General features: G+C 39.8%; 1 protein-coding gene across 1 annotated transcript in view; it reads left to right on the top strand.

Annotated features, from left to right (window-relative positions):
* LRPPRC (leucine rich pentatricopeptide repeat containing) overlaps window positions 1–6,016 on the top strand; it is an 87,822-nt gene extending 81,806 nt beyond the window's left edge. The window contains exons 36-38 of the mRNA XM_066546501.1: window positions 1,382–1,466; window positions 4,076–4,218; window positions 5,505–6,016. Of these exons, the coding sequence (XP_066402598.1) occupies window positions 1,382–1,466; window positions 4,076–4,218; window positions 5,505–5,561 (285 nt within the window). The 3' untranslated portion in view covers window positions 5,562–6,016. The remainder of the gene's footprint in view (window positions 1–1,381; window positions 1,467–4,075; window positions 4,219–5,504) is intronic.
* The last annotated feature ends 7,298 nt before the right edge of the window (window positions 6,017–13,314 follow it).

Here is a 13,314-nt window from a genome sequence, read left to right as displayed (position 1 = left end):
GTTTATATTATGGAGCATGATGGAAAGGAGGGTGTACTTAATATTTTTCTATTGTTTCAGTTATTTCCTGCATTTTCCGTGTTACACTGTACATCCTACAAACATTGTACTTAGAATGTTTTACTGCATTATCCAGTTCAGTACCACAACCTGAAAGTCCTTATTTTATTGGCTACATTGTACAAATACAAATCCAAGTTAAAACCTCAGCCTCTCTGATGATAAAATGCCTCTGTGTTTACATTAAAAGACACATTTCATATTACTTGTTATGGTAGTTTGGACATGTATCTAGTTGGAGCATCTGTTTAGATTCCTGGCTTTCTCCTCATTCCCTGTAATTTGAAATGCTGTTTATATGCTTGCTCTATTCCTATCCCTCCCTCCTCCTATTGCCCCCTTAAAGTAAACAAAATAGCCCCAAAACAAATAAAATACAAATCCAAAGGCCAACAAAGAAACTCCAGCCCACACAAAAAAGCCTTAGAACACACTAAAAAAATCAAACAGCCCCCACCCCTCAAACCCAACACTGAACAGCAACCAAAAAACCCTGAAATACACACCCAAGCAAAACCATCTGGATTTCTCTTTCATAGAGGAGCAGCATCAGGAACATCTAGCACACAAACTAGAATAAATGTTTTTTTCACGAGTCAAATGCACATTTATGTTTTGTGGGAATTGCCATTAAATACTAGTAGATTTAAAGTTCTTCTCTTGAAGTGATGATGATAAATATAATGTGGTAAATACTATTGTTTGGTGTATATAAGAAGGAACTAAAAATGTGCAAGTTTCCCAGCTCATCAAGCTGAAATTTTACTAACACATCAGAGTTGGTGGTGTGTGATAAAGATGTTCTTCATTTCAGTAAACTTCTTTTAATTTAAAACCTAAGCATTTTTGGAACTGCAATCAGAGGCTGAGGGAAGGAGGTTCCAAATTTAAGCACATCAGTTAGTGAACTGACTCCTTTTAAGCATTGATCATAGCTGCCAATGACCTCTGGGTCATTGAAGGATGCTGAGTGTTTTGCAGTTTTCCTAAATTGGTTGTAATCTTGCCATATTTTTATTGAAACATTGTCTACTTGAAGAAAAAAAAAAGACACTAATGTTTAGCATTCTTGAGTATGGATTTTAGACCCTTATTGCATTAATTGCATTTTGTGCTTAATTTCTTTTACTATTTCATATCTGCAGAATTTTGGGAAGGAAATTATTGTATATACTTCGAGTCACACAGTCTATTCTTTGTTACCAGTACAGTTTATTTCACTTTAAAACTGTGCAATCACTGTTCTGAATTTGGTGACTTCATTTTGTTCTTTAAGATTTCAAGTTCATGGGTTTTTTTGTATGTGCATTTAATCTCACAGGCAAAGAGGATTGAGGCGCTTGTGGAACTGATTCCTGAGCATCTCGATCCAGCAGCGGTGTACCGGTACCTCTTGAGATGTTATGGTAAGCAATGCTCCTTGGAACAGTGTTTTAGTGAGAGCTCTGGAGACATTCAGAAAGGTCATGCAAGCCCTTACTTTACAGTTCAAGTCATAAAGAGGTGCAGGGGTTATCTGAGGTTTTTCTTGTTTCAGTCTGTTGGGTCTGTGTGTTGTCCTGGCTGTTAGGATGAAAGAGCAACCAGCTGACACAAGCCGTGAATCCTTTACTTAGAACCTTAAGTAGAGGCTTCATGGAATAAGAAAGAATCCATACTAACCCATGGGGGAAAATGCTGTAGAAATGAATGGCTTTTAAAATGAATTTAGCTTTTTTCCCCCCAAAACATGTTGTAATATTGGTTCCTTTTATATGTGTGTGTGTATGTTTCAAAATCATAAGTGATTTGTTCAATCAGTAATGTGAAACGATCTTATTGTTATTAGTGTAAATTATTTATACATCTTATAATGTAGCCAAAGTTAGTATTCCAGATGTCTGCATTTGAATTTACATAAATAGTTGAAATACTTATCAGTTCTCTTTATAGCTGAAGTCAGAAGAGAGCACCTCTAAAAAAGTCAAGCTTTTTGTTTATGTATGTTTATTTGCAAGGCTCACTCTTGAAAAATCGGGACATACAGCTCCTATGGCAACACTGGCATCTCTGTGCTGTAGAGTCCTTTGCCTTGTGTACTCTGATACTGTCCTCCAGTTTTATAACAGGGAGTAAATCCTTTTCACACATCTTACAAGCAAAAAAGAACGAGGACAGAAGCCTTTGTGCACCAGCCTATCACAGAGGAGATAAATAGGAATAATTAGGTAAAACACTTCAAACACAAATCCAAGATATGGTGTTTAAGGAATACAAACATACTTATTTGAATCAAGTTGTAGAAGTGTTATGATGTGTTATCTAACTTAGAAAATTTGCTTGTTTAGTAATACTGCTATGAGAAATCACTACCAAAATTGTTTAGCCCTGTAACAGATAGGTTCAGGTTCACAGCAGGGTAAGTTTTTTAACATGTTTTCATAAAACAAAAAATTGCCCTTTTGTCACCAGCACTGTACTTGCTGCTTTATGCTGCCATTAGTCCTCTGCTGCTTTTACTTTAGTAAAAATTCTGTAAGTAAGCTAAGCTTTTCACTATCCTTCCTAACTGCATGATGGTATAGCAGTTTCATAAAGAGATTGCAGAGAATCTATCACTTGCCCTGCTATACCTACAACAGTGGTGAGAGTGTATTGAACAGTGAAGCTACACTCTGTATGAACAGATGCTGGCTGTACTCTCTTCAGGCAGAGATGTACCTGGTTCCTAGCAGGTTCTAGAGGAGACACTCAGTACCAGCATGAAGAGTTTTAAAAGCTGTTCCCAGGTCATTCTGTGCAAGCATCTTACCTGTGTGAGACTTTGATCATTTGACCATTAAAAGAATCATCAGCAAAATATTTAGCACAACTGAAAATGAGAAGGCTTAGATTGTGCTCTAGCCATGAGAGGTAGAAATAAGATCTTTAAAATCAAAGTTGGTGGGGTTTTTTTAATTTTAAAGTTAGTAGTAAGCTTTCAAACATGCTTTCTTGTTTTGCACCAAATCCAACCCTGTATTAACATTAATTTCTTCACTCAAAAATTTTCTCCTTTCAGGCCATTGTTATTTTTAATTAGAAAAGGCTATGAAACATGGCAGAGGATTGTTATTACCACAATTGGTAACTGTTTCTAATTAACAAAAAAATGGGCAAATAAAATTATAATTGTTTGTGTTTAGCAAAGATATAGTAGAACATAGATCACAGCTGAAAGAAGCTTGATCATCTGTCAGGCATCCATGATGGAACACATAAAAGGACCTTTACTCCTGTCCTTGTCCTGAGATGAGATCCCCTGCCAGGGCTAGCTTTCCTTCAGTCTGGTGAGATGCACTATCCTTTGCTGTATATCTTTTAGAAAAAAGAAATATGTAAAATCACGATTGTGTGGTCCATTAAATGCAATCTAAGTATTAGCTCTTTTTGTTGGTGTTTCCCATACAATAAATCTATTTTAAAGTCGTAGAAAGTTAACAATTTCTATGCTTTCATTAAGCTGTCATTTCATGCAGTTTTTGCTGTAGCCTCCCACATTAAAAAAGGAGCTCAGCCACTTGCCAGATGTGAGTGGGAAGCTCTTTCTCATGAGAAAGGGACACAGGCTATCCATTTCTGCACAAAGCTTTTTTTTCTTTTATGAACCATTTTTTTTATGAACAAAGCTTTTTTTTCTTTTATGAACGGGAGCTTTTATAGCTCCCGTGGTTGCGAAGATGATGTTTCCAAATGTGAACAAGTAAAACCTGAGACAGCTCCCATACTGCAGGTGTTTGTGTTCTCCCTCCAGGGCAACAGAATGAATTTAACTGGACATGATGGCTTCCTTGGTATTTACAAGGTGCTAGGAACTGTTGTACTGCTTCTAGGACCCTGGGGACAGCAGTGAAACTGTCAGGGGTCGCTTCAGTTTCATCCCAATGCTTCTCAAGCAAATGTCTGAGCAGCAGTTGATGGTTAAACATGAGTGAAAACAGGTGGAAAGAGAAACAAGTAACCATTGAGATTTTTTGGGTTGTATTTTTTTCCTCAGAATTGGATGGGGATGTTGCTTCTGTAAAGGCTACGTATGAGAAAGCAAAAGCGAAGAATGTAGAGCTGCATGAGATCACTTTGAAATCTTTAGCAACTTTTCTGAAGAAAGTGGGAGAGCCTGTCCCTTTCACTGAACCCCCTGTGAGTATTTCCTAATTAAGAAATAGAGCTGCAGCCTTGTATATGTTCAATATTAATAAAACAAATTGCATGAATAATTACATAGGGACTAGGTCTCTGCAGAGATTCCTCAAAGGAGGTAATGTGTGAAGTCCTGGGTGTTGTGGGAGCTGTGGTAATCTTGCATTGGGTTTGACTTGAGGAAATAAAACCCCTTGGGGCTTATGATATTTAAACTGCCTCCTTATCAGGGATTCATCTACAGGTGTACCTTTATCAAATCTCCTTGGGGCATTTTTCTAAGCAATTGGACTTGAAAAGGCATGCAGAAATTGTGCTTCAGTAACAATTAATGGCTTCTAGTTTTCATTAATTAGTGTTTTGTGTCTAGTATAAGTTGCTGAGCTAGTAAGATGGAATTTTAGAACTGTAGGAATTATTTTTCTGTTGCAGCTTTGCTTCTAGCTGCCCTGCCAAGATACCTATGCAACTGTGCAAACACATATTACTTGAGGATGACAAACAGCGTGATATTAAATCTGTGAAAATTGCAAATAGTTCTGCATCATTCCTTTGACTAATAGTTTACCAGTACCATTTTTTCTAAGCAGATTTTGAAGACATTCTCTTTTCCATGCTCTAAACAAACTTTTTATTGCAATTTTCTCACCACTTTTTATATTCTAAAAAAAATGTTCTGTAAGTTGGTAAAGACTGGCTATATACTGTTTCTCTATATTGCTTCATGATAAATGTGATTTTCAATTTGGAAAGAGTTGGAGAAAATTTTGGCGCAAAATATTTAGTTTAGTCTTTCAATGATTATGGTGCATTTTTTCTGCAGCTTTACATAGTTTATAATCTGAATTTTTGTTTGGACTGTAAATTTAAAACATAGAATGTCTGTTTCTTATATGTAGCTAGTGAAAATAAGAGTGTTTTTTCAAAGTCACTGGGATGATTAATTTCCCTGTTCAATTTTTCTCTAATGCAGCTTGGTCTTTAAAAACGTTTCAATTTTTTTGACACAATTGCAGATTGAAGTTAAAAAGTATTTTCATTTTAAAATGAAATTGATTATATTATTGCATTTAGTAATAGAAGCTTCATTATGCATTTTTGGCAAGGTTTTCCTTTTCCTTTTATTCACTCTCTCTGGTATTTCTCCTAATTATACAGACTTCAGTACAGATCTAGTTTTGCATGACAGAGAATAATAGATTTTGTCAGGATGTAAGACTTTGTTCAGAATTAGTAACTTCTCAGCTGAAACAAGGTTGAACTTGTTTATTCCACTCTGTTTATAGGAGCCTCTCAAGGTCTATGTGGAAAAATGGAGGAATAGAAGATCGGCAGCATCATGAGCAGACAGTTTTATGATTTAGTTGTTTATGAAATTGTTTAAATACTACATTCAATAAAAACTTTAAAAAGCATGTTATGTGTAATTTTTAATTTAAATCTGTGATTAATATCACTTTCCATAACTGCAGTTGATAGAAACATTTATTAATGGAAATGCTGTTAAAATTGCTAATGAAATATCAAGGTGCAGCCATGTGAGATATTTCCATTTTGATGTATGATCTTCTGTAAACTCAACTGGCTTTTTACCCCTGTTGATTTGCCAGATATATGTATATCAAGAAAGTTGCTAGAGGGGTACAGAACTGTAACTGAAGGAGACTGTCTTGTCCTTTTTCTTTGCCTGGTCACTGTACTTTGGGGTGAAAATATGAGGGTGAAGAACATCATCTTCAGGATTCAGCTGTATCTGCACAGAAAATAAACAAATTTTTTAAGTTTTCTCTTAATTGTACTTTCTTGTGTTAAGTGTCTTGGTGTAGGGTGTTGGATATTATATGTAAAGACAAAATACTTTCACCTTTTATACTAGCCTTGTGTGTTGAAGTCATTTCTTTTTCATAACTCTTAGTCCAGTTAATTTTATGGATACAAGAACTCCATATCCATGCAAACATGTCCTTTAAACAAAGCAATACCTATTCTTTGCAGGGGTAGCAATTTTTACTTGCTGGGAACCTGTTGGACATGCTTTATTTGAAGGAATGTGGGAGAACAGCTACTCTGAGATGATATTTTAGAGCCCGGAGTTGTGTGATCATTTTCTACCTAATATTTAATCTTTGTAACTTAGACATGTCTAAGTTACAAAGATTAAATGTTAGGTAGAAAATACATCCGTTATCTCTGTGCATTATGATGGAAACGCACAAATGCGCATGTTGGTATTGCAAATGGAGCACGTTGCCTGCTGAGTACCTCAGACAGGTTTTAATGAAATGAAAGATTGTTTCTGTGCATTTCAGCTTTGTTTATTAATCTTTCATTGTCAGCCATATCTTAACTAAGATATCTTTCTTAGTTTTTCAACATAGGCAATATTGTGGTAATTGAAAATTCATGTGTACGTTCAATGTTTCGGCAAAATTTTGCAAGACTTATATGGTCAAAGAAAGAAATTCAGACTTAATTTTTTTAAGTTAAACTTCCAATTTAATTAATTATTATACTAACAAATACACAGAAAAATCCTGCTGTAGTTTAAAAATGAGGCTTCACTGATCAGGAAGGAGGAGAGGTAAATTCTTTTCTCCAGGCAAGCTGGATGAATGCAAGCAGTGTCTGCCTCCTCGGTGGTGTGGTTTTGCTGTGACCTTCATCGCTCCACGAGCGTCGACTCGACAACACACGGCAGCTACGTGGCTCGAACCGCCTCGCACCCTTTGTTCCTCCTTGTCAAGATAAGGCATTAACGTTTGCAATTTCATTCACAGCCTAATGGTTGCGTGCCCTATCTGAAAGCAAGCCTAGGCAGGACTCAGTTTATTTCATTTCACAAATGGAGATGGTTCTTTTTTCTAAAGCTGCAGCTACATTACATGTGTTTCAATGTAATAGCAGCATAATTGAAGACTGTGTCAACTAGTTGGCAACCCTTTCTCTGGTGCCACAGCTCGTTTTTAGAGGTCATCTCATGAATCTCTCCATTTCACAGCAGTAGCCGTGTTCCTGTAAGTGGAGTCACAGCTGAGCGTAACTCGAGGAAATGGGCACAGATGCAGCTGGAGCTGAGCTAACACATGGATTAAGAGAATATTACTTGAAGCAAACTCCAGGTCACCACAGAGGAAGTTAACAGCAGATCTGTGGATCTGAACTCCCTTTTTGACAAGGAGGTGAAGTCTCATGAGGCTGTGGATCAGGTACTGCACCTATCAGTGGTCGGTGTTGTGATGCCAGGGGGTCATGTTTGCAGATTGCTGTCCTCTGAGGCAGGAGGGCAGCACACAGGGCCACAGCCGGATGCAGGGCTGTGTTGCTAGTGCCCACGGTGGGGTCTGACCATGCAGGATTGGTGCTAGTTAACATCTGTCCATTTTTCTTCTAGCTGGTTTGCCTCTCAGCCAGAACCATGCCCTGTAATTGCTGCAGTTACAGAGATAATAAGTACATTTGATAGCCTGTAACTGAGGAGTGTAAGTGAAATTGTTTTCAGCTCCAGAATTGCCTTTTGAGTGACCTCATGGAAAGTCGTGGGCTGAGCAAGCCAGCTCCAGAGCCCATTAACCATCAGTGAGGCGCTGCAGGAACATGAGACCAAACAGAACCAGGGTTTCATGGCAGCAGGGACGGGGAAATGAGCTAAAGGACATGCTGACCATTTGGGATCCCATTGGAATAGCCTGGACTCAGGAGCCCAGCCTATCTCTGTGGCAGAGATAGGAAGAAGGAGGTTATTCAAAGGATGGGCTGCTGTTGTGTGATAATACTTTTGGATTTCCTGTTCCAGTAAATGTTTCATGTGCAGTTAAGGGATGATTACACACAGAAGTGCAGTCTCTCCTGTCTTTAAAATGTGGGCCAATGAGGGATTTGTGCCACTCTGGGACACAATCATCTCAGTCTGAAACAAGGTTATACCGGGAGGGTTTTGCAGAATCGGCATTTGTGCCGACTCTTCAAGAGCACGCTTGAAATGATAATATTTCTTGTGCATCGTTGTGCTGAGACTCAGCCATTTCAAGCATGAAGAAAAGTGCAGTTTAGAAGGTTGGCATTTCTTTACCAAATAAGTAGGCGGTTTCATTATTTCCTCCTCTTCAAAGAGAGAAACCTGTAGGATGAGAAAATGCAGAATGGCAGCCTTGTGAACTTGTCACGGTGATTTACTGGTCCTGAGAGCAAACGCACTCTGGCACACTGACCACAGCATGCACCCCTTTAAAGCAGGATGGAATTATTTGCCACCAGCTAGTGGATAACTGGGATTGTGCAAGATCCAGACCAGGTGCAGTGTCTGTGAGATGGGAGCATGCCTTTCCAGAGGCCTCCGTGGGAAGTAGAGAGCCTGCTGACATGCCATGACCTGACATGTTACTGTAGAAAGCAAATTGTGGGAGTGTGTATGTGTTTGCATAATTGTGTGTCTTGATTGGGGTTGAGAGGACTGGGAAAAGCTTGCTGCCTGAATTGACATGACTTAATCTCACTTCTGTGCCCTGCACCACATTATGGGCCTGCCTCTTAACACATTATGGGCAGGAGCAAGGGGCTTTGGGGCTTTTGAGATCAAGACAGGAAAAGTTTCCTCGTTAACTACCAATGTAGTCATTTGCAGCATGATAATTACATGCTATGATTTTATCCTTATCTACTAAAACACTTTGTTCAACTCATTGTCTCCTGAGACCCTTTTTGATGGCAAGAATTGCAGCTTGGTAGGTTAGTAGCTGTCTTCACGCTTCCTTAATATGTTCCCCCTGTTGAAAATGGGGTAGCTGAAGGGGTTGTGACTCTGGCAGTGAGTCAGAGGGCTTTTATAGATGCAATTGCCTGAGTCAGCAGGATTCCAGCTGCAGTTTACATGACAAGGGGGAATCATAACTGTGAAGGGAGGATCATAAGTGCACATACTGACAGAGGAATAGACTGGTAGTGTGTTCACCAGGGTACTACTGGATTTAGTGCTTTGCTTTGAACATGTAATGCTTCTGGACTCCCCAGGAACACAGCAGAGGAGAAAGTGACAGAAGTGATAGATGTGACCAGGAGGTCTCACTGTTCAGTGTGAGAAATCTGTCAGCATCTAGAAAGAATGTCCACTTTCCTGCACCGGTTTATTTTTACTGTAAAGGTGAAAAAAGTAAGCATGTAAGAAAAAGCTGAGACTGTAATTGAATATAGCCTTTTTTTTAGCAGATATTTCTCTGCATTTCTTAAAATTAGTCTCATAATTTCTATGTAAACTAACTGCCAAAAAGTATTTCCTTTCCAGAATGGCTGCAGCCTCTTGTGGTTTGCCAGTGCTTCTGTGAATCAATAATCAGAGGAAACCCAGTATCCTTCTAAGTTAGTGGCTCCAGCTGAGACTGTAATTCAATCTGAGGGCATCTTCCTGAGTGTGCAGATCCTCAGCTCCAAGAACAAAGTGCTGGGTTTCCCATTAGATATGGAAATAAGATATGGAAGTTTGAGGTTTAAGTTTTCTCTACTGTTTCCTGTAATTAAGAAAATGAGATAATAGAAACTGTCTCATGCAGTGCCTGCTATAGATGGGAGTTCCACGTTGATCTACTTTTAGATAAAACTATTAATGCAAGGTTTCACTCTGATACTCTTAAACCTTTATATTGCAATTGGCTAATGCTTCACAATTTCTCATGTGATTACTCTTGAACACTGATAAAGCACTATATCTGTGGAATTGCTGTTGTCTGGAGTGATTGCTACCAACCTCTTTGTAGCTCTGTGTTTCTTACAGTTATTTCCCTCAGCTCCAAGTGCCATTGAAGTCAGGGCTTAGGAAGCAGCAAACCCCGGTGTCTGGCCTTGAGCCTTGACAACCAGCAGCAAATTTAATTCTTGGCTTTGCAAGAAGTTGGTATCTGCTGTTCCTCACATAGTCCATGAGACCAGGGCAGATGTGAAAAGGGAGTTTTGGGAGGGTTGTAGATAGCTGGAGATGAGTCTTGAGGGCAGGAGTGGAGAGTGTACTTACCATGTGGAAAGCAGTTTGGGCTGGAGGGAAAGCAGGAGAGTGTGGACAGGACAGAGTTGTTGTGGCTAACCTCCTTCAAGGCTGTCAAAGGCAGCTCTGAAAGGCTGTTTTTTTGGGTGCTGGATTTTTATTTATGGGAGATGGGCTGGGAATATATTAGGGATATATTTGTCAAAATACTGGATCAGTGCAAAAGAACTCTGAAGGGATAGGAAGTACAGGGAAACTGGGGAGGATGGCATTTGTAGGTCTCAACAGACAAAACCAGCAGTTTCAACATGATGCCTTAGGCCTGGGATTTGGGAGTGATTGGGATAGGGAGTGACTGACCATGAGGGGAAGGAGCAGCCTGAAGCTTGTTAGCTGCCATGGTTGATGACTCACCACCATGGACCTTTGCCCTTTGCATGGCTCCTGCCGACTCCTCTTCAGCTCCTTCTCCTGGAGGTGTGCTGCTGTGGCAGCAGCAAGGGCTGTGAGGGGTGTGTTGGCTGCTGAGCCCAGCTCAGTGAAGGAGGAGGCCACAAAGAAGAGATCAGAGCTGCTGAGTCAAGCTGGCCCTCATGCCTTTCCCCCATGGGGAGTTGGGACGGCACTGGCCCCGTAACCACAGCTGAAGGGAGAGGAGCATCATCACAGGCCAGAAATTCCCAAATGAAGTTTGTTCCAGCAGCAGCCTCTTCAAGCTCCCGCTTCTCAAATCCAAAAGCAGCTGTAGGAGTGTGTGTGGTGTTAGTGTAGTTCAGGGTGGTGCTGAACAGGAGTCTGGATACAGGATTGTGGCTAGCATTAGGCCCATCACCATTTCTTTGTGTCTCCTGATACTGGAATTGCAGCCTCAGGTGAGGTTGTAACTGAAGCAGCTGTGTCCAGTTTCTGAGCCTGCTACTGAGCCATAATCTGGAAAACTTTCTGCCTACACCAAAAATCAATCATGCAATTGCCCTTGTTACTTGTAGAGTGCCCTGGGATTTCCCTCCCATCAGTTTAGTTAGTAGACAGAACAGTTTGTGTGTGGGGTTAGTTAGCTGCAAAGCTTGATCATCTCTAGCAATTGTCCAGTTCTAGGGCCCTCAAAATCCTTTGTAAGTAAAATTACACTATAAAAATTGGAAATAGGATAGAAAGCTTATGCTCACTGAAAAATCCATTAGGAGCAATATATCTGTAGACTTTGCTTAAACAGGGTTTTTGCATTTCTTTGTGATACTATTGACACAGCCTACATTTCAAACATTAATGTTCAGCAAGAGAGAGCACTGGTAATATCATGTACTGCACCTGGTTAACAGTTCAGCATTCCAGGGAGAAGGAAAAACCCCTTGATCAAGTGTGTGATAGCTGAAAATAAATATCTAGATAATGTGAAATTAATGATTTTGAATTCTCTAGTTTTCCATCTTTTTATATATGCGTATTTAATGACAACCATATTTTTCATCCCCTATAGTACATATAAAATATTGTGCTCCAGTTGTGTTTGTGCCAAGGAATACAATTTCTGCATTTGAGTGTCTTTCTCACTGTCATCAATAACATTATGAATTTGTCTAAATTCAGCAAGTAAAAACAAGGTTGAAAACTATGTTTTGTACCACTAGCGGCAGGGGGCATAAAATTACGGTAATTTGTGGCTTTACTATTGTCAGTCATGTTCAGGAGTTTTTTTCCAGTGGAAATTTGTCACGCGCCTGTCACTGAACATACTACCGAGCTGCAAGGGGTTTTTCTAGTACAGAGGCACTGAGCAATTCCCTGTGAAGTACATAAAGCTGAAAATACTCATTCACCTTTCTTTTGTCTTGCTTTTAGAAGGAAGGAGCCTGGAGCAAGTGTGTGGAAGGCGTTTGTCGGTGCTGAGCTCCGCTGTAACCAGAACAATGCACCTTTCTTGGTAACAACAATACTTGACCAAAATGCTTTTTTACATGATTATTTGGAGGAGTTGTGGGTAGGGAATTGGGGAAGCAGGTACAGTGTGTGGTGTGAGAGGCCAGAAGTGCTGTGTGCAGGATCACTGTTGGGCTGGTGGGACCATGCTGGCTTTTGAACTGTGCCCACTGCCTGAAATATCCCTGTAGCTGTGGGGAGGGAGTGGCAGCTCATGCTCCTGTTGCTAAGAACTACAAGTCAAAAAGTTGATTAAATGATTCTATCAAGGGATGCTAAAAGAGCAAAGAAGTTGTTGATGTTCTGCCTTGATCAGCAGAGATCAGAGTCTCTTGGGCTGATGGCCACCACAGGTTTGACCTCCAACTTTCCCACCTGGAAACCCAGCAACTGCCTTGTGTAGCATAACATCCAGTACCTGGTGGCAGCTAGTAGGGGCACTACACATCCTGTTCTTGAAAGTTTTCATTTTGTGTAGCACATTTTTCTGCTGCCTGGTTTGGAGCCCTCATTTTTCAGATTTATGCCTTTCCATGGTCAGATGAAGCACTGCCACAAGACGATTGGCTATTTTTAACTGAGTCATAGAAGATTCGAATGTTTTTGAAAAGTGGTTGTTAAGATAATACTAGCTCTTTTAGGGCAATCTTCACAGCATTGAATCTTGAGAAGCATGTTTACTTGTGTCAGGGAGGAGCTGCTGCAGTGCTGCTACATTGTTTGGTTTTCTTCCTTCTGATTTTCTCAGTGAAACGTGAAGGTTTTCTATTTTAAGAAAGTTTCTGTTGTTTTCTAAAAACTTCCCCCATCCTCCAGTACTGAAAGTGAGCAAATGTACTGTCTTGAAGACTGATGATGTTACCTGTGACCTGATAGTGTTGAATGTTATATTGCAAGGCACTGGGAGTTTATTGACAATTACATGTTGTGTGCATTTTGGTTTGGATTACTTGAGAATGTTCCTAGATTTCCAGTTCCTCTGCATTTGTTTGAAAATTCAGGCTAATTTACTTGTGTAAAACATAGAAATTATTTTTGAGGCAAGTGGCATTGTTTGTTTAATCACCATGTAGCTCTGGCCAGTACTTTTAACACTTAGGCCTCTAAACCCACTTGTTCCACATGAAAAACTACTGTGGGGCAGAAACAGTGCTGAGATGCAGTAGGAAATGTAGCAAAATCTGATCAGATGCTTAAAGAGGAGC

This window comes from Molothrus aeneus, chromosome 3 (genome assembly GCF_037042795.1).
Source record: "Molothrus aeneus isolate 106 chromosome 3, BPBGC_Maene_1.0, whole genome shotgun sequence".
In the NCBI taxonomy this organism is placed as follows: Eukaryota; Metazoa; Chordata; class Aves; order Passeriformes; family Icteridae; genus Molothrus; species Molothrus aeneus.
This window is presented reverse-complemented; position numbering and strand designations above follow the sequence as displayed.